At 41.0% G+C, this 20,118-nt stretch overlaps 1 protein-coding gene across 4 annotated transcripts in view; it reads right to left on the reverse strand.

Annotated features, from left to right (window-relative positions):
- Positions 1–14,902, reverse strand: part of LOC131219337 (protein root UVB sensitive 3) — a 77,832-nt gene extending 62,930 nt beyond the window's left edge. The window contains exons 1-5 of one of the 4 annotated variants that reach the window (XR_009158114.1): positions 14,667–14,843; positions 11,982–12,039; positions 5,533–5,592; positions 5,413–5,451; positions 5,224–5,286 (exon numbers count right to left, since the gene is read on the reverse strand). Coding sequence is in view for 3 of the 4 variants with exons in the window: in XM_058214420.1 (XP_058070403.1) it covers positions 5,224–5,286; positions 5,413–5,451; positions 5,533–5,592; positions 11,982–12,039; positions 14,667–14,770 (324 nt within the window). In the remaining variant the exon portion in view is untranslated. Of the gene's footprint in view, positions 1–5,223; positions 5,287–5,412; positions 5,452–5,532; positions 5,593–11,981; positions 12,040–14,666 lie in introns of those variants that run through there. The other 3 variants (XM_058214420.1, XM_058214418.1, XM_058214419.1) reach the window with 3 other exon arrangements.
- Between the last annotated feature and the right edge of the window lie 5,216 nt (positions 14,903–20,118).

A 20,118-nucleotide genomic window follows, 5' to 3' on the forward strand; every position in this document is an offset into this window, starting at 1 on the left:
TCAAAGAAGGTAGATCGGGCTTCGTATGTGAAATCAATTTGGAGAAGACCAATGACAATATGAACTAGGATTTCCTCATTTATGTTGAGAAGGTTGGTTTTGGTGTTAGATGGAGAAGGTGGATGGTTGAATGCATCAGATCAGGTCCTCATTTCTCCATTTTGATAAACAGATCTTCGAAAGACTTTTTCAAAGAGTCAAGGAGGCAAAAACAAGGCAACCCACTTTCACCGATCCTATTTGTTATTGTGGTGGAGGCTCTCAGCAACATGCTGTCGAAAGTTAATGAGACGGGGCTCATTTCAGAATTTATAGTGGATAATGCTAACTTAATGTAGGGGCATTTTCACACCAGGCTCGAGTGGGGTCGCCTGTGGGGTACAGGGGCACACTTGGGGTGGGCGGGGCCCACGAGGGAGGTCTTGTATTCGAGACTCTACACCAGGAGTGATTAATGGGCATTTCACACTGGGCTCGAGTGGGGTAGCCTGTGGGATGCGGGGACACACTCAGGGTGAGTGGCCTGTGTGAGGTGGTACCCATGTGATTTGGAGCCCACAAGGGGGGTTCGGCCGAGGTCCTAACCCATAAGATGTGGGGCCTGAGCTATAAGATAAAGGGATTAATTTGTCATACTCCAATAGTTCGAGCTTTTAGAGCAAGTGTTTAATTGTCCTACATCAAATTGGTATCAGAGCAGGAGGTCTCATGTTCAAGACTCCTCACCGAGGGTGATTAATGCAGGGGCATTTTCACACCGGGCTCGAGTGGGGTCGCCTGTGGGATACAGGGGCACACTCGGGGTGGGCGAGGCCCACGAGGGAAGTCTCGTGTTCGAGACTCCTCACCGGGGGTAATTAATGCGCATTTCACACCGGGCTCGAGTGAGGTAGCCTGTAGGATATGGAGAAACACTCGGGGTGGGTGGCCCGTGTGAGGCAGCACCCATGTGATTTGGAGCCCACCAGACGGGTTCGGCCGAGGTCCTAGCCCATGAGATGTGGGGCCCGAGCTATGAGATAAAGGGATTATTTCGTCATACTCTAACAATTCGAGCTTTTAGAGCAAGTGATTAATTGTCCTGCATCATAACTTCCAAGTGTCTCATCTCCAATGTCCCAGCGATACCTTGCTTTTCTGTGATGCAAAGCCACGGGATGAACAATTTACGAATTATTATTAGGTGTTCTGAAGTGATTTTTGGGCTTAATTTAATCAAAAGTGAGATGATGGGTATTTGATTACTGAATGAAAATGTGACCAAGGCCAGTTTGGATGCGAGGTTCGATTGCTCCTATCAACCTATCCTGGCCTTCCTCTTTGCGTGAGTAAACCTCTAGAGCGTCTTTGGAATTCGATGGTGAAGAGAATGGAAAGAAGCTATCAAGTTGGAAATGCAGATATGTCTTTTCTAGGCCAAATTATTCCTACCACTTCTCTATTGTTGAATTTTCCACTATATTTCATGTCCCTCTTCAGATGTTCACTGAGTGTGGTCAAGGGGTTGGAGAAGTTGCAAAGAGATTTCCAATTGAAGGATTCTAGCAATAATCATAAGATTTATGGCGATCAGAGTAGAATTTTTTTACTTGGCGACTCATCCTGACTACTTCAGTTTTGAGTCATAGCTTGCTTTAGTCAGGGGTAAATCAGCCCGACTCAAGGGGGAACAGGAGGGGTGGTGACTCATGGTACCACCCCATATAGTCCCTCCATGGGTCGGAGGTGTGCAAACCAAAAAATCTGGGAGGCGCAAGCATTAGGGTATTAAAGCAAATGAATTCGGCTCTGTTAGGCAAATGGTTGTGGCATTTTGGAATGGAAGATGAAGCATTGTGGAGGGGTGATCAAATGCAAGTCCAGGACAAGAGGGGGGATGGCATTCCAAGAGTTCCTCTCTTTACAAGACTTCCCATATTTGGAAGGGTATTATGGGAGTCAAAGAAGATTTTGCTAAGGTAGTGGAAAGCACCCTTGTTGATGGTTCTCAGCTAAGGTTTTGGTAGGACGTCTAGAAAGTGTACAGCCATCAATTCCCTTGTCTATATTCAATGAGAATCGATAAGGGGCCCCACTGCAGATCTTCTGTGGTCCAGCAGTCGAGCGTTTTGGTACCCTTGTTTTCATAGGGATCTTTGCAAAGAGGAGATTGGGGATTTTATATGTTGGGTTGCCCATTCGATTTAAGCCCTAGTGAGGAAGAGTGGGACTCAGGAAAATGGACGTAAAATAGTATTGGGACCTTCTCTATTAAATCTTTATATGCATGTCTCCCATTTTAGGCCTTCATTTGGAGCATCCCCCACCAGGTGATTGCTTTTGGTTGGGCTTGTTGGGACATAGAGTGCTTACTATGGACAATTTGAGGAATAGGAATTGGATTATTCCCAATGTTTGCATCCTTTGCCTTAGAGATGGTGAGTTTGTTGATTACCTCTTCATCCATTGCGATTTGGTGGCGAGTCTATGGTGGCATTTTGCTTAGCTTTTTGAAATCTAATGGGTGACATCTGGGTCCATTTCTAGTTTCCTTTTGGCTTGGAAGGGGATTTCTAAGGGAAAAAATAAGGTGGACTCTTTGGAGGATTTGTTTGCTAGCAAGTCATTAGGCAATCTGGAAAGAGTGAAGTAACATAATCTCTTGTAATTCTTCCACCACTTGGCATGGGGTGTTTGACAAGGCATGAAATTGGGCCATTACTTTAGGCACTCATTCTAGAAGATTTTTCACATCATGATCAATCTTCTTTTGCCTCTTCTTTGGGGCCACTAGGCCAAATTCAACTCTTTATTTCGGATGATTCCTCGTCATCCTCTTTCAGCTAGTAGAGCCTTTTGGCTCCTTTTGTTTCTTTCTCAATAAAAGTCGCCATTTAAAATAAAATAAATGGCCTTTTGACATGTGAGAAGGGGCAAGTATGAAATCACAATAATACCTCTGCCAAATTTATCAATCCTCTTCTCCACTAGGGATGTTTGAATACAATTTAGTTATAACTTAATTTAAACAGTAAGACTTAAATGAGCTAGTAAAAATCAATGTCATTGTCACGAGGAATTGCACAATCCTCAAGACAAGTGAAATATACTCGGGTTTTCAATATGTACAAGTGGTGGCCATGGTTCAATGACCTAGACCAACAATATATTGGGCCTCACAATAGATTGAGCATTTCTTGTGTAGAAGATCATCTGTGCGTGAGCATTGGACTTGGGTCTCCCATGTTCACGCGTGTTAGTGTTGGGCCTGGGCCTCAGGCCCAAGTTTGTGTTATGTGCTTTAAATATTAATATAAAAAAATAAAAAATAAAATAAAATACCCTAGAGGCATGAGGGTTTTCTCATGTTCTCTCACTCTCTAATGCAAGGGCATTTTCACACTGAGCTCGAGTGGGGTCGCCTGTGGGATGCAAGGGCACGCTCGGGTGGGCAGGGCCACCGGGGAGGTCTCGTGTTCGAGACTTCTCATCGGGGGTGATTAATGCGCATTTCACACCGGGCTTGAGTGGGGTAGCCTGTTTGATGCGAAGACACACTCGGGGTGGGCGGCCTGTGTGAGGCGGTACCCATGTGATTTGGGGCCCACGAAGAAGGTTCGGCCAAGGTCTTAACCCATAAGATGTGGGGCCTGGGCTATGAGATAAAGGGATTGATTCGCCATGCTCTAACAGTTCAAGCTTTTAGAGTAAGTGGTTAATTGTCCCGCATCAAATTGGTATCAAAGCAGGTCTCGTGTTCGAGACTCCTCACCGAGGATGATTAATGCAGGGGCATTTTCACACCTGGCTCGAGTGGGGTAGCCCGTGGGATGCAGGGACACACTCGGGGTGGGTAACCCAAGTGATTTGGGGCCCACGAGGGAGGTCTCGTGTTCGAGACTCCTCACCAAGGGTGATTAATGCGCATTTCACACCGGGCTCGAGTGGGGCCCGTGGGATGCGGGGACACACTCAAGGTGGGCGGCCCATGTGATTTAGGGCCCACGAGCCCACGAGGGTCTCGCGTTCGAGACCCCTCACTGGTGGTGATTAATGTAGGAGCATTTTCACACTAGGCTCAAGTGGGGTCGCCTATGGGATGCAGGGGCACACTCGGGGTGGGCGGCGCCCACGGGGGAGGTCTCATGTTCAAGACTACTCACCGGGGGTGATTAATGCGCGTTTCACACCGAGCTCAAGTGGGGTAGCCTGTGGGATGCCAGAACACACTCGGGGTGAGCGGCTTGTGTGAGGCGGTACCCATGTGATTTGGGGCCCACGAAGGGGGTTCTGCTGAGGTCCTAACCCATGAGATGTGGAGCCTGGGCTATGAGATAAAGGGATTGATTCGCCATGCTCTAACGGTTCGAGCTTTTAGAGCAAGTGGTTAATTGTCCTGCATCACTCTCTCACTCTCTCACCATATGCTGCTCACGCTAATCATTAGTGTTATTTGTTTATCTGTCCCTGACAGTGGGACGTTTGACACGGTATTAGAGAATGTTCATAGTATCGGTATCGTTACATGTATCACTGGCTGGGATATGGAAATATGTATCGATATCACCGATACCCGAAAATGTATCGTTTACTGGGGGAAACATTGGGGAAATTTGTATAATTTCCCAATGAAATTTCCGGAGGTGCTAAAATACACATATTTGCATATTTAGGAATCAAATAATTGAAACCTTATGGCGGTTACAATACGGGCGGTAATGACAATTACAGCCCTATAATGGTCAAAATTCCTTTTAAGGGAAAAGTGTATTGGCCCATTACATGCCTTTTAAAAAAAAAAAAAATCAAGCTCCACAGCCCCATATTGTGTATGGGCACCACCGTTACCGTTATGTAACCGTTGTTAAATACCATGACTGAGAACCCAAGTCTACTTCAAATATCCTCAATGCAGGATCATGTAATTCATACATCGTCATTCGGAAACTTCATAAGGGTAAATATAAATGGACTAAATCTTTAAAACTCAATAGTTTTTAGTAAATCGAGGCTTTGTACCAAGTTGGCATTTGCGACCATGGCTGCATCCAAGTCACATGGAATCTTTCGTATTTTCAATAGGAAGATCATATAAAAGAAAAGGTTAGATGGAGGCAGGTAGCCTAGATATGAATGTCATAGCACCTAGAATAGGACATACTGAAATTAGAATATAAATGCATCAATTTTATAAAAAAAAAAAAAATTGGAACTAGAATTATGCCACCATAGATAACTTGTTACCTGAAATGTGGCACTGATGACAGTTGCAGATTTCTGACCAACTCCAATAGCACTCAAGAGAGCCTATTAGCATTTGTAAAGCACTCTCAAATTAATAAAAGTTCCAAGAATATAAAGTATGACCAACAGTTCCCACAAGGTATAGATTTTTAATTACATAAAACCATACATAAAGTTTTTCAAAGTTACCTGAGTAGAAAGCATGCTGCGTATATAGGTTGACAGGCCCTAAAGCAAATTTCATCAAGCATTAATTCACAACTCAGTGGTATCATTCTAATGCACCTTCATAGAAGGATTCACCATTACCTGCAAGGAATCCCATACTTGGAATTGAACGTAATCAGGTGTCACGCTGCTCGGAAAGCCCTGAACAAACCCACCTTTGAAATGAAAACACATTGAGATAACTACTAAATCTGTAAGTCAGACACTGAAAGGAGATGCTAGAAGGGTTTAGGGTTTGGTTGCATCTGGGTTGAAGTATATCTGGGGCAGAACTCCTGAGGATCCAAGCCCAAGCCTGGGCCACCTGTGAGCAAAGTGAGCTTATGCCCATCCAGGCCACTAGTCAAATTCTCTGTCAATACTGTTAAATAACTTGGACAGGCTGGGTTGCTCTATTGAACCTTCAGTCAAACTCAAGCCTATGCTCAGCTAAGTTGTCCAACCTGAAAAGGTCAGGCCCAAGCCCAGTCAGATCTGCCTCTATTTGGGGTAGAACCAGGATAGCCTAACCCACTTGCAACCAATAAAACATGGCAACTCCAGAAAACTAGACATGAAAAGACATCCATATGGTCATATGATACTACTGAATTTTTCCTAAGAGTATGATAGTTTGAGAATTGAAACACAAAAATATTGGTCCATATATAGCCTGGCTTTGACTAAACATTTTGTTTGCTTGGCATTGGAGAGAAACTACCTCCATTGCTAGCGTCTCAGCCAAGGTTGGGGCTTCACGCCTTTTCTCTGTTTTTGGAACTCACTTTCCTCAATTTTCATTTAGTTTGTAAACTTATCGGCAAAGATAGTCCGGTTGCCTCCATTACATTTTCAACAGAAGACTCTTTTTTAAGAAGATGAAAACACGATTGCCATCACCTGAACTAAATGACAAAAACACCCTTATCACCACCCACTCTCTCAGCAGAAAACCCTACCCCATTGGTGCACTCTCCTTTCTCACACCAACCACCGCACGGGATTCATTGATCACACCCCTACCACAGTATGCACTCACCTCTTGAGCTGCATTGTCTTTAGTGGTGGAAGTAGTAAGAAGAAGGAAACGGAGAAGAAGAAGAGAAGAAGCAAAGGTATTTTTAAAATTTTTTAATTATTTTTTATTTGTATTACAGATTTAGCGTTTTCGATTTGTGGGGCCCCATAATCAATCAAAGTGACTGAAAAGTAGGGGCTTTTGATTTGTCACGCCAACTCAACAAACAGATGGCAGTAATTTCACCAAAACCTCCTGACTATTTTAGGGTTTTTGATTTGTAGGCCCGAAAATCAATTTAATTCACTAAAAATTTGGGGCTTTTATTTTGTGGGGCCCAATCAACTGACAAATGCCATTAACATTAGCAAAAGCCCCTTACTGATGTGGGGTTTTTTATTTGTGGGCTCCACGATCAATCTTATTCCCTCAAGAATTGGGGCTTTTGATTTGTGGGGCCCACTCGAACCAATCAAATGCACTAATATCAGCAAAAGCCCCTTACAGATTTGGGGAATTTGATTTTTTGATAATCAATCTAATGATTCTAATTCGCTGAAAAATCGGGGCTTTGCCATGCCAACTCTATTGAAAGTGTATTGTATTCTTTTGTGCGTGTGTATGGCTGTCATGTAATCCTGTGGAGCATTGTTCCTTTTCCTTCAACTTATGCGCATGTGTGTGTTAGTCTTTTGACTAACTACAACACAACACTTCTTGCCCTAGCCATCTCTCCCTCTCTCCCCTTTCTCTTTTCTCCTTCTCCAGATTTCTTGTGCAGCAGATTTCTACTTGGTATCAGAGACTCTGTATCTAGATGACACTGTCGTTTAGGACATCCATCTTTATCTAAGCTAAAACTTATCTTTCCTTCTATTAACGTTCTTAAACCATTATGTTGTGATACATGTGAATTTTCTAAACATCATAGAATTGTGTTTCCTTCCAGCTCGACTGGACAAAAACCTATACCTTTTGAACTTGTTCATTCTGATGTTTGAGGTCGGCGCCTATTGATTCTACCTTTGGTTACAAATATTTTGTGTCTTTCATTGATGACCATTCTTGAATGACATGAATCTATCTTATGAAGTTTAAACATGAAGCGTTTGATATATTCAAAGCCTTTTATAATGAAGTTATCAACTAATTTCAATGTTCCATCAAAATTCTTCGCTCTGACAATGGAGGTGAATATATATATCGAAATGCTTCTTGAGTTTTTTTGTGGAATCATGGTATACTATCTCAGACTTCTTGCCCAAGGAATCCCCAACAAAATGGTGTTGCTGAAAGGAATAATCGTCACCTTCTTAAAGTTACTAATGCTCTCCTCCTCAACATGAATCTTCCAAAACGTTTTTGAGATGATGCCTTACTGCTACTTTTCTTGTTAATATACTACCATCTCGAATTCTACAAAATAAATCTTCTTTTGAAATCCTCCATCCTCATGACAAAGCCTTTCCATTATCCCCCAAAGTTTTTGGATGCACTTTTTTGGTTCACAAACTTGATGGTAGTAATGACAAGTTAAGTTCTTGATATATATATATATATATATATATATATATGTATGTATGTATGTATGTATGTATGTATGTATTTCTAGGGATATTCTCGATCTCAGAAGGGCTATAAATGCTATAATCCCCTAACTCACAAGAAATATGTGTCAGCGGATGTAACTTTCTTCGAGGATATTCCCTACTTCTCACCGAAAGGAAAATCATTGCATGATCCTCTTGCAAGTTAGGGGAAGACTTTGTTGGATCATCCCATTCCTCTTTCGATTCCCTCTCTTAATGAAGATTCCCATCTTCCCAAACCGTTCCGTGTGTATCAATGATGGAAGAAATCCCCTGCCACTTAGACTCCCATCATAACGTCTACTCATGGAGATCTAGGTATGGTTCTTCCATCTTCTGATGATCTTCCTATTGCTTTACATAAATCCACTCGTGCATGTACTTATCATCCTATCGATCATTATGTCTTTTTTCGGTGTTTATCTCCCACCTTCAAGAATTTCGCTACCTCGGCATCCTCTTCCTCTATTCCTAGGACTCTCAAGGAGGCCCTCAATAGCCCTGACTAGAAGCAAGCTATGATAGAAGAAATGCGTGCTCTCGAGTAGAATGATACCTAGGAACTGGTTTCCTTGTTAAGAACAAGCAAATCGTGGGGTGCCGCTGGGTTTACTCTATTAAGCATCTCCCAGATACAAGGCTTGATTAATAGCTAAGGGCTACACTCAAACATATGGTGTGGATTACTTTGAGACTTTCTCACCCGTAGTAAAGCTCAACTCAGTTCGTGTGATCATCTCTTTGGCTACAAATATGTATTAGCTATTATTCCAATTGAACGTGAAGAATGCCTTTCCACATGGTGACCTTGCTAAAGAAGTCTATATGGATCCTCCACTGGGTTTTTTAAAAAAACCAATGGCTCACATCAGGTCTGCCACCTCGAGAAGTCTATCTATGGCCTTAAGCAGTCTCCTCGAGCTTGGTTTGACAAGTTTAGCTATGCACTGTTAGACTTCGGCTTTGTTCGGAGTCATTTAAATCACTTTCTTCATCTGTCAGTGTACTTTTGGGATTATAGTTCTGTTAATTTATGTCGATGACAAAGTCTTGGCTAGTGATGATGTTGTGGGTATTACTGACCTCAAATCCTTCCTTCAAGCTCACTTTGTAATAAAGGATTTGGGTACTCTTCGCTATTTTCTTGGCATTGAGGTGGATTGATCTAAATCTGGCATTGTCCTATAGCAGCGGAAATATGCTCTTGACCTCTTATCTGAAACCATAATGCTTGGGTGCCGTCCAATTGCCACTCGTATGGACGTTGCTCAAAAACTTGGTATTGATGATGGCGAACCCCCATCAAATTTGGGTATGTATCGTTATTTGGTTGGTCGTCTTATTTACCTGACTATTACTCAACTTGATATATCATATGCAGTAGGGGTGGTGAGCTAGTTTATGCATGCTCCTTGTACAACACATCTCACTGCCGTATATTAGATCCTTCGTTACATCAAATTGTCTCCTGGAAAAGGCTTACTATTTCAACGACACGGTCATCTTCATATTTCTGGTTACTCTGACGCTGACTGTGCAAGTAGCCTTTATGATCAGAGGTCTACATCTAGCTATTACACTTTTGTTGGTGGAAATTTAGTCACCTGGAAGAGTAAGAAACAATTAGTGGTTGCTCGATCCTCTGCTGAAACTGAATATAAGGCCATGCCACATGCAACAGGTGAACTTATGTGGCTTCAGACACTGTTACAAGAACTTGGCCACTCCTCTCCTGTTTCTATTCCTTTGCACTTTGATAATCAAGCGGCTATTCATATAGCTAGCAATCATGCGTTTTATGAGCGCACGAAACATATTGAAATAGATTGTCACTTCATTTGTGAAAAGATGGCTGCTAAGGAAATTTCCACTCCATTTATTCGTTCAAGCGAGCAAGTAGTTGATATGTTCATTAAATCCCCTGGTCAAAATGGCTTATGTCGTCTAATAGACAAGTTGGGCATGATCAACATCTATGCTCCAACTTGAGGGGGAGTATTGAAAGTTTATTGGTATGGTGATTTTAAACGGCCACTAAGCGTATAAGATTCCCATAATTGGTTGTTTCTAAACAGGACAAATAAAGGATTGGCTAATCATGCATTCATAACACATTTTACGCCAATGTATGTCCCCCAGGATTCCCGAGTCATAATGTCGATGTATGTCCTTTGTGATTCCTAGGTCATGATGTCGATGTCTGTCCCTTGTGATTCCTGAGTCATTGTATAGAACTCACTGCTGGTGTCAATGTATGTCCTTTGTGATTCCCAGGCATGATGCCAATGTATGTCATGATTCTTGGGTCATTATGCGGTAGTTCTTTTGCATCGTGGGTTCTACTCACAAGTTTCAGCTGGATGTGCATCCCTAGGTTGATGTGCATTTGTGCATTAATCAAGAATCGCATTGTTTGTATTTGCTTGTTTTATATTTGTAAACTACACTGGACTGTGATGATGGATTTGTAATCTTGGGGGGAGGGGGGAGTTCTCGCTGAGATAGTCACTCACCCTTTTAGTGTAATTACACAAACAGATGACGCAGGACAAGAAGAGTGTTACGATGCGCCTGAAGAATCATGTGAGGACCCCATGGATGAGATGCAATACATGAGCATGGTGGAACTCTTAGAACTCAACCAATAGATGGATTTATTCTTATGCTTTAGTTGGACTATCAGTGCTTGAACAGATTATTAAATTTTGTAATACGTCCCTAATTAAGTGGACAAGTTTAGTGATTTACGTGATGCTTGAAACTCTATTTTACAAAGTTCAATTTATTTTGCTCATGTGATATATACCTTGCGAATGTGGAAAGTGATAGGAAAAAAAAATGATATGTTATAAAAAATAAACTAAATAAAAAATAAAATAAAAAAAAGCATCCGTTCATTATTTAGCTAACACCCTCGAATTTGGGATTTGAGTCCTTATACTCGGGTGCTAGAATTTGAGGCATTACATGATCTCTATCAAAAAATTATGAAGCAAAGATCATCAGATCACCTTTCCCTTGCCTCCCAAAATATCAGATAAAATGTGATAGGAAACCCATCCGGCCCAGGAGCCTTATCCTTCTCCAAAACAAGAACTGCAGATTTTACTTCTTCCAGCCAATTGGTTTTTCTGAACTATCCGCATCTTTGGCTAGAATCTGGTCAAAAGACAAGTTGTCAAGCTTTGTCCGGGTTTCCAAATAGAAGTCAATGGAGTTGCACAATGCTTCCTTATCCTCAGTTACTTCCGAATTTATCAAAAGACTTTCGATCTGATTACATTTGCACCTTGCACTAGCAATCCCATGAATGTATTTCATGTTTTCTCCCACTCTTTGAGCCAAACTGATTTAGAATGTTGCCTCCATTTGATCTCATCTTACTTAAGTTTGTTTGCATCATAAACCCTTACTCGACCAATTGAAATGAAAGTGTTTGCACTTCACACAGATTTTTAAGTGAAGTCTTTCAATGTGTTGGAAATAGTTCACTTGTAAAGGCCTTCACATAGAGTCTGGGCTCCAAATAGTGATTTTGTTGCTTTCAAGTTGGACTCGAAAGAAATCCAACTAAAAGTTTAGGGCTATTTTCCTAATTATAAATGCCAGGAAATGTCCTTATTTTTCGTCATCTCTAACAAAGAAGAAGACCGAGGCCCACCATCACATGTTTGAGTAATTTTGACCCAAAACTACTACAAACATGTGATGGTGGGTCTAAGTCTTCTTCTCTATCAACCTTCTCTTCATTAAACTGAATGCTTGAAATTCAATTCACTTGTGCGTCCAAACACTATAACTACTTGAAATTCAATTCACTTGTGCGTCCAAACACAACATAACTACTCAAATGTCTGAACTTCAATTTGAGATGAACAGGAAATTTCAGGGGAAAAATCAAAAAAGAAAAGCAGAAGAGAAAAGTTGAAAGCAAACCAACTTGCCTCCGGTACGAATGCATTGAGAATCCGCCTCCGAACCTCATTGAATCCACTTCCGCACCTATTTACAGCCATAAAAGAAACTTGGATTATCCCCGCATTTTCAGTTTGTGTAAAAAGGCACCATGGTTTATTGATCCAGACTGTTGATCTCGCGGGCCTTTCTGTGGACGGACCATGACACGAAATTCCAATTCGTGGGACAACCCAAACCCTTCGATCGACGATCATAAATGAACGGTTAACCAAAGGAGTACAATAGAAGGGTCCATGAGGGGTCTGGGAGATTTCATGGGCATAGTCCATCCATTGTGGGCCCCACCACGTCAATGACCAGTGTGGGCCTAGTGGTTTGGTGATCCAAACCATTGACCTTGCAGGCCTTTCCAATGGACCATGACAAGAAATTCCACTTCATAGGGCAACTCGAACCCTTTAATCAGCAGTTGCAAATGAACAATAAACAAAAAGGACTGCAATAAAAGGGGCCTATTTGTACATGGTTTAGGGCTCGTTTGGATGCCTGTAAATTTTGTAAGAGGTAAATGATTTGCAAGTGATTTACCGGCATAAATCATTTACAAGCCGTCCTATTTGGCTTTGAGCTGCAATCCATTTACAAGTAGATAGATGTCTGTGTTTGGTTAACCCATGAATTATTTATATCTTGTAATTAGGTATTTCATGCCCGATGGAGCTTGGAGAGGTAGATCCTTATGAAATCTTCAAATGACATATAAGAGCTTCATTTTAGATGAATCATTGGTTTGAGCCCATATCAATAAAGCTTAAGGTTGATCCTTACATTATAAAATAAATTTAAAAAAATAAATTTTAAAAAAATTGTAAAAACAAAACAAACACACACACACACACCAGGTAAGCCATAGATGTGGGCCCACGAATTCAAATGCCCTTTTATGAGGTCAAAAAACTGAATAAAAACAGTCAACCATAAACACATTAAGAAAAACACGGTTAATCATATATCGTCATTAATCCAAATATAAAACAACTCTAGAAAACAACATTTAGAAAAAATTTAGAATGGAATGTTCTTCTCTAGCCATACATGTTTAAGCTCAAACTCCACACCAAGAAAGTTATACAGCTAGGGACTTTAAATCTCAGGATTTTTTTTGGTGTATGGTACCTTCACTCTGAGTCCCATGATATGAAAATATTGGATCACTGAACCATGGGCCCACAAATTGAAGGAAAAAAAACTGTAATGTCTGACTTTTAGACCTGCTAGTATTTGTATAATACCAAGAGAAAATTGTTAAAACACACAAACACACACAAACACACAAAACAAAATGCATTTCAGCATCGTGATTCTCCCACATGTACACAAGGTAGAGTTATCTAAAAGAAAGAAGAAAGGAAAGAAACAAGTAGGGGAGAAGCGATTTTTTGAAATCCATACAGATGTAATACATTTTAGTGGGCTCTCCAGTCCAAAATTATCAAACTGATCTGACATCTGATTTCCATGATTAGGACGGATCAGATGTCATGCACACTTGAAAAAGAGAAACATACAGCAAACACTAATTTTTATTTGTGCTTTTTAATTCCACGTGTGCTGGAGCTGGGCCCATCTACACGGAGGGACACAAGCCAATATAGAGCACATATGCATGATTCGAACTTTCCATAAGGTAGGCTACATTACTTGGATCTTCTGGCTCAAAGCCAGGCTGTTTCACACCTCAGGTGGGCCACAGCAAACAACCCAAATGGATGGATAGAAAAAGACTGTTTTAAGTTTTAACTGTTGGCTTACATCGTATATTGTGGCTCAACTGACACCTCACTCATTTCATTCCTTTTGAATATTGACGATTTCCTTAACCACTGTTTGGTAGCCCATTGAGTTTATTTATAATCTTCCAATCTTGAACAATTCAGAGGCATCCAACATCAGCCATGTAAATAGAGAGGGCCCCTTGACAGTTTAAACCCATCAGATCCATTGCAAGTCCCAATGTACCTTATAACAATAGGATTGGACGTATTCTAGCAGACCACTTTGTAAACAAGTAATTTACAGTAATTATTTCATATTAATCTAAATCTCAGTATTCCTTCTTAATTAGAGGACTGAATTATTAACTATTAATTCAAATTAAATTAAAATTTCTCATTGCAAATACACAAAGGCTCGCCAACCAGGAATAATTATCAGAATACAGTTATATCAGAAACAATCTAGTCCAATCAGGAATGTGGGCCCCAAAAATGAATTTTGGCCCAATCAGGATGTGGGCCCCCGAAATCATTTGTCACTGCCTGTAAATCATTTACCACTAGCCCAATTTTTACAGGCATCCAAATGACCCCGATCCAGACCGTTGATCTTGTGGGCCTTTCTGCGGATGGACCATGATGCGAAATTCCACTTCATAGGACAATCCGAACCCTTCGATCAGCAGTGGTCGCAAATGAACCGTTAACAAAAGGAAGTCAACAAAAGTTTCCATGTCCACAACTGAATGGTTGGCTGGGATTTGGGAGATTTCAGGGATATGGTCCATCCATTGTGGGGCCCATCGTGCCAACGGCTAGTGGGCCCCAGCTCTGCAAACAGAAAACCCGAGGAGAGCATGTGTGGTATCATCCTCGGGTCAAGGACAAGTAAAAGAGAAGACCTCGGGCAGAAATGAGAGAGAGGTTTGGAAGGACCTTTGGAGAGAGAGAGATGAAGAGGAATCCGCCGTTATAACGGCGGTTTTGGAGAGCTTAGAAGAAGAAGATCCGCTCCATTCTTCCACCACCGTTATCGTCATAACGGCGTCGTCTTGTTCGATGGCAGCTGCAGAAAAACTAACAACCGCTGCTCTGCTGATGCCGGGCGTTTTGACTGACCCAAAGAGGGGTTTTCTGGTACATTGCGAGGAATGCTTAAAATGTACTCGCGCTCGATTCCCACGTGGCAATTTGGTTAGCGTGTAATCGATCTGTGACCATCGATAGGAGGGTCCCACCGTTTAGATGTCCTCTATCCAGAACTAAGATGGTCTGACTACTAGGGTGGCCGAAAGCTTATGCTTTATCTGGACCGTTCGATTTATCTAACCATGGCATGGCCCATTGATCGGACTGTTGATAAGGAAAACTAGGCAGTGGAATGGGGACCTGACTAGAGAATCGCCCGTATGCCTATGCTGCCACGTGTGGGAGGCAAGTGAGAGCAATGCACTGGCCATTCCTCATCATGATTTGCGGCCCTTACCGTGAGGCCCACCTTGATGTATTTCTAGTATATCCACGCCGTCAATCCGTCATGAGAAAATGAAGCAGACAAAAATCCATTTTTTTTCTTGAAATACGGTTTTGAAACTCCTAACATTGTTTGGCACAAGGAATTATATGATATTAAGTGGTACGGAACTTTAAATCCCTTAGTGAAAATCATTCAGGCTTGGTTCATTATATGTTTCCAACGTTGGATCATGTGCATGAATAGACAGGACTTTCCGCAATGCAACTGGATTTCCTCCTAAAAGCATGAGCTCGGAAGTTCTTATGCTGGGAAGGGAGGTGGGGCCCACCTTGATATTTGTGAGGAATCCACCCCATCCATTTGTTTTACAAGATCATTTTAGGGTAAGCGACCAAAAATGAGGTATATTTAAAACTCAATTGGGCCACACAAGAGAAAATAATGGGGATTGAATGACCACCATTGAAATATTCATATGGCTACAAAAGTTTTGTATCACGATAAAGTTTTCTATGTTGTCAGTTCATCCCAGCAAGAATGAACTTATAAACGATTGGGATGACATAAACATCAAGGTGGAGCTCGGGAAGTTTTCAACGGTAAGAAATTCTTTCCACCCTCTTTCCTCTCATATGGCCCACTTGGGTTTTGGATCTGTTTGACTTTTGGTAGCATATCCTAAAATGATCTCATAAAATGAATGGACGGGGTGAATTACTCACAAACATCAAGGTGGGCCCTACCTTACTTTTCACTGTAGTCTTCAAATACGATTTTTGAGATAGGTAGTTATTTTTCATGTGGTCAACTGTAACATCCTTGATTTTCACTGTTTTGGATTTCCAAAAATCCATCAATTTTTATTTTTTTTATTTTATTTAATTAACCTAAATATTACTTAATGACCATTAGCACTCAATGTCAGTTTATACAGGGTGTTCCAGTGAAGAACCGCACAAGTCCGGTTAATCATGTAACGTCCCGTCCAACCAGAACAGTGTACTGAGGCGTCCTCGTAGGATTTGCCGCAGGACCGTTCGTTCAAACTACTCATGGTTTGGTGCCATAACTAAATTAAGTTAGGATTAGCCCATTAGAGTAGACCAGTTTGAGGCATTACATGATCTCTATCAAAAAATTATGAAGCAAAGATCATCAGATCACCTTTCCCTTGCCTCCCAAAATATCAGATAAAATGTGATAGGAAACCCATCCGGCCCAGGAGCCTTATCCTTCTCCAAAACAAGAACTGCAGATTTTACTTCTTCCAGCCAATTGGTTTTTCTGAACTATCCGCATCTTTGGCTAGAATCTGGTCAAAAGACAAGTTGTCAAGCTTTGTCCGGGTTTCCAAATAGAAGTCAATGGAGTTGCACAATGCTTCCTTATCCTCAGTTACTTCCGAATTTATCAAAAGACTTTCGATCTGATTACATTTGCACCTTGCACTAGCAATCCCATGAATGTATTTCATGTTTTCTCCCACTCTTTGAGCCAAACTGATTTAGAATGTTGCCTCCATTTGATCTCATCTTACTTAAGTTTGTTTGCATCATAAACCCTTACTCGACCAATTGAAATGAAAGTGTTTGCACTTCACACAGATTTTTAAGTGAAGTCTTTCAATGTGTTGGAAATAGTTCACTTGTAAAGGCCTTCACATAGAGTCTGGGCTCCAAATAGTGATTTTGTTGCTTTCAAGTTGGACTCGAAAGAAATCCAACTAAAAGTTTAGGGCTATTTTCCTAATTATAAATGCCAGGAAATGTCCTTATTTTTCGTCATCTCTAACAAAGAAGAAGACCGAGGCCCACCATCACATGTTTGAGTAATTTTGACCCAAAACTACTACAAACATGTGATGGTGGGTCTAAGTCTTCTTCTCTATCAACCTTCTCTTCATTAAACTGAATGCTTGAAATTCAATTCACTTGTGCGTCCAAACACTATAACTACTTGAAATTCAATTCACTTGTGCGTCCAAACACAACATAACTACTCAAATGTCTGAACTTCAATTTGAGATGAACAGGAAATTTCAGGGGAAAAATCAAAAAAGAAAAGCAGAAGAGAAAAGTTGAAAGCAAACCAACTTGCCTCCGGTACGAATGCATTGAGAATCCGCCTCCGAACCTCATTGAATCCACTTCCGCACCTATTTACAGCCATAAAAGAAACTTGGATTATCCCCGCATTTTCAGTTTGTGTAAAAAGGCACCATGGTTTATTGATCCAGACTGTTGATCTCGCGGGCCTTTCTGTGGACGGACCATGACACGAAATTCCAATTCGTGGGACAACCCAAACCCTTCGATCGACGATCATAAATGAACGGTTAACCAAAGGAGTACAATAGAAGGGTCCATGAGGGGTCTGGGAGATTTCATGGGCATAGTCCATCCATTGTGGGCCCCACCACGTCAATGACCAGTGTGGGCCTAGTGGTTTGGTGATCCAAACCATTGACCTTGCAGGCCTTTCCAATGGACCATGACAAGAAATTCCACTTCATAGGGCAACTCGAACCCTTTAATCAGCAGTTGCAAATGAACAATAAACAAAAAGGACTGCAATAAAAGGGGCCTATTTGTACATGGTTTAGGGCTCGTTTGGATGCCTGTAAATTTTGTAAGAGGTAAATGATTTGCAAGTGATTTACCGGCATAAATCATTTACAAGCCGTCCTATTTGGCTTTGAGCTGCAATCCATTTACAAGTAGATAGATGTCTGTGTTTGGTTAACCCATGAATTATTTATATCTTGTAATTAGGTATTTCATGCCCGATGGAGCTTGGAGAGGTAGATCCTTATGAAATCTTCAAATGACATATAAGAGCTTCATTTTAGATGAATCATTGGTTTGAGCCCATATCAATAAAGCTTAAGGTTGATCCTTACATTATAAAATAAATTTAAAAAAATAAATTTTAAAAAAATTGTAAAAAAAAAAAAAAAACACACACACACACACCAGGTAAGCCATAGATGTGGGCCCATGAATTCAAATGCCCTTTTATGAGGTCAAAAAACTGAATAAAAACAGTCAACCATAAACACATTAAGAAAAACACGGTTAATCATATATCGTCATTAATCCAAATATAAAACAACTCTAGAAAACAACATTTAGAAAAAATTTAGAATGGAATGTTCTTCTCTAGCCATACATGTTTAAGCTCAAACTCCACACCAAGAAAGTTATACAGCTAGGGACTTTAAATCTCAGGATTTTTTTTGGTGTATGGTACCTTCACTCTGAGTCCCATGATATGAAAATATTGGATCACTGAACCATGGGCCCACAAATTGAAGGAAAAAAAACTGTAATGTCTGACTTTTAGACCTGCTAGTATTTGTATAATACCAAGAGAAAATTGTTAAAACACACAAACACACACAAACACACAAAACAAAATGCATTTCAGCATCGTGATTCTCCCACATGTACACAAGGTAGAGTTATCTAAAAGAAAGAAGAAACGAAAGAAACAAGTAGGGGAGAAGCGATTTTTTGAAATCCATACAGATGTAATACATTTTAGTGGGCTCTCCAGTCCAAAATTATCAAACTGATCTGACATCTGATTTCCATGATTAGGACGGATCAGATGTCATGCACACTTGAAAGAGAGAAACATACAGCAAACACTAATTTTTATTTGTGCTTTTTAATTCCACGTGTGCTGGAGCTGGGCCCATCTACACGGAGGGACACAAGCCAATATAGAGCACATATGCATGATTCGAACTTTCCATAAGGTAGGCTACATTACTTGGATCTTCTGGCTCAAAGCCAGGCTGTTTCACACCTCAGGTGGGCCACAGCAAACAACCCAAATGGATGGATAGAAAAAGACTGTTTTAAGTTTTAACTGTTGGCTTACATCGTATATTGTGGCTCAACTGACACCTCACTCATTTCATTCCTTTTGAATATTGACGATTTCCTTAACCACTGTTTGGTAGCCCATTGAGTTTATTTATAATCTTCCAATCTTGAACAATTCAGAGGCATCCAACATCAGCCATGTAAATAGAGAGGGCCCCTTGACAGTTTAAACCCATCAGATCCATTGCAAGTCCCAATGTACCTTATAACAATAGGATTGGACGTATTCTAGCAGACCACTTTGTAAACAAGTAATTTACAGTAATTATTTCATATTAATCTAAATCTCAGTATTCCTTCTTAATTAGAGGACTGAATTATTAACTATTAATTCAAATTAAATTAAAATTTCTCATTGCAAATACACAAAGGCTCGCCAACCAGGAATAATTATCAGAATACAGTTATATCAGAAACAATCTAGTCCAATCAGGAATGTGGGCCCCAAAAATGAATTTTGGCCCAATCAGGATGTGGGCCCCCGAAATCATTTGTCACTGCCTGTAAATCATTTACCACTAGCCCAATTTTTACAGGCATCCAAATGACCCCGATCCAGACCGTTGATCTTGTGGGCCTTTCTGCGGATGGACCATGATGCGAAATTCCACTTCATAGGCCAATCCGAACCCTTCGATCAGCAGTGGTCGCAAATGAACCGTTAACAAAAGGAATGCAACAAAAGTTTCCATGTCCACAACTGAATGGTTGGCTGGGATTTGGGAGATTTCAGGGATATGGTCCATCCATTGTGGGGCCCATCGTGCCAACGGCTAGTGGGCCCCAGCTCTGCAAACAGAAAACCCGAGGAGAGCATGTGTGGTATCATCCTCGGGTCAAGGACAAGTAAAAGAGAAGACCTCGGGCAGAAATGAGAGAGAGGTTTGGAAGGACCTTTGGAGAGAGAGAGATGAAGAGGAATCCGCCGTTATAACGGCGGTTTTGGAGAGCTTAGAAGAAGAAGATCCGCTCCATTCTTCCACCACCGTTATCGTCATAACGGCGTCGGCTTGTTCGATGG

This window comes from Magnolia sinica, chromosome 11, assembly GCF_029962835.1.
Source record: "Magnolia sinica isolate HGM2019 chromosome 11, MsV1, whole genome shotgun sequence".
In the NCBI taxonomy this organism is placed as follows: domain Eukaryota; kingdom Viridiplantae; phylum Streptophyta; class Magnoliopsida; order Magnoliales; family Magnoliaceae; genus Magnolia; species Magnolia sinica.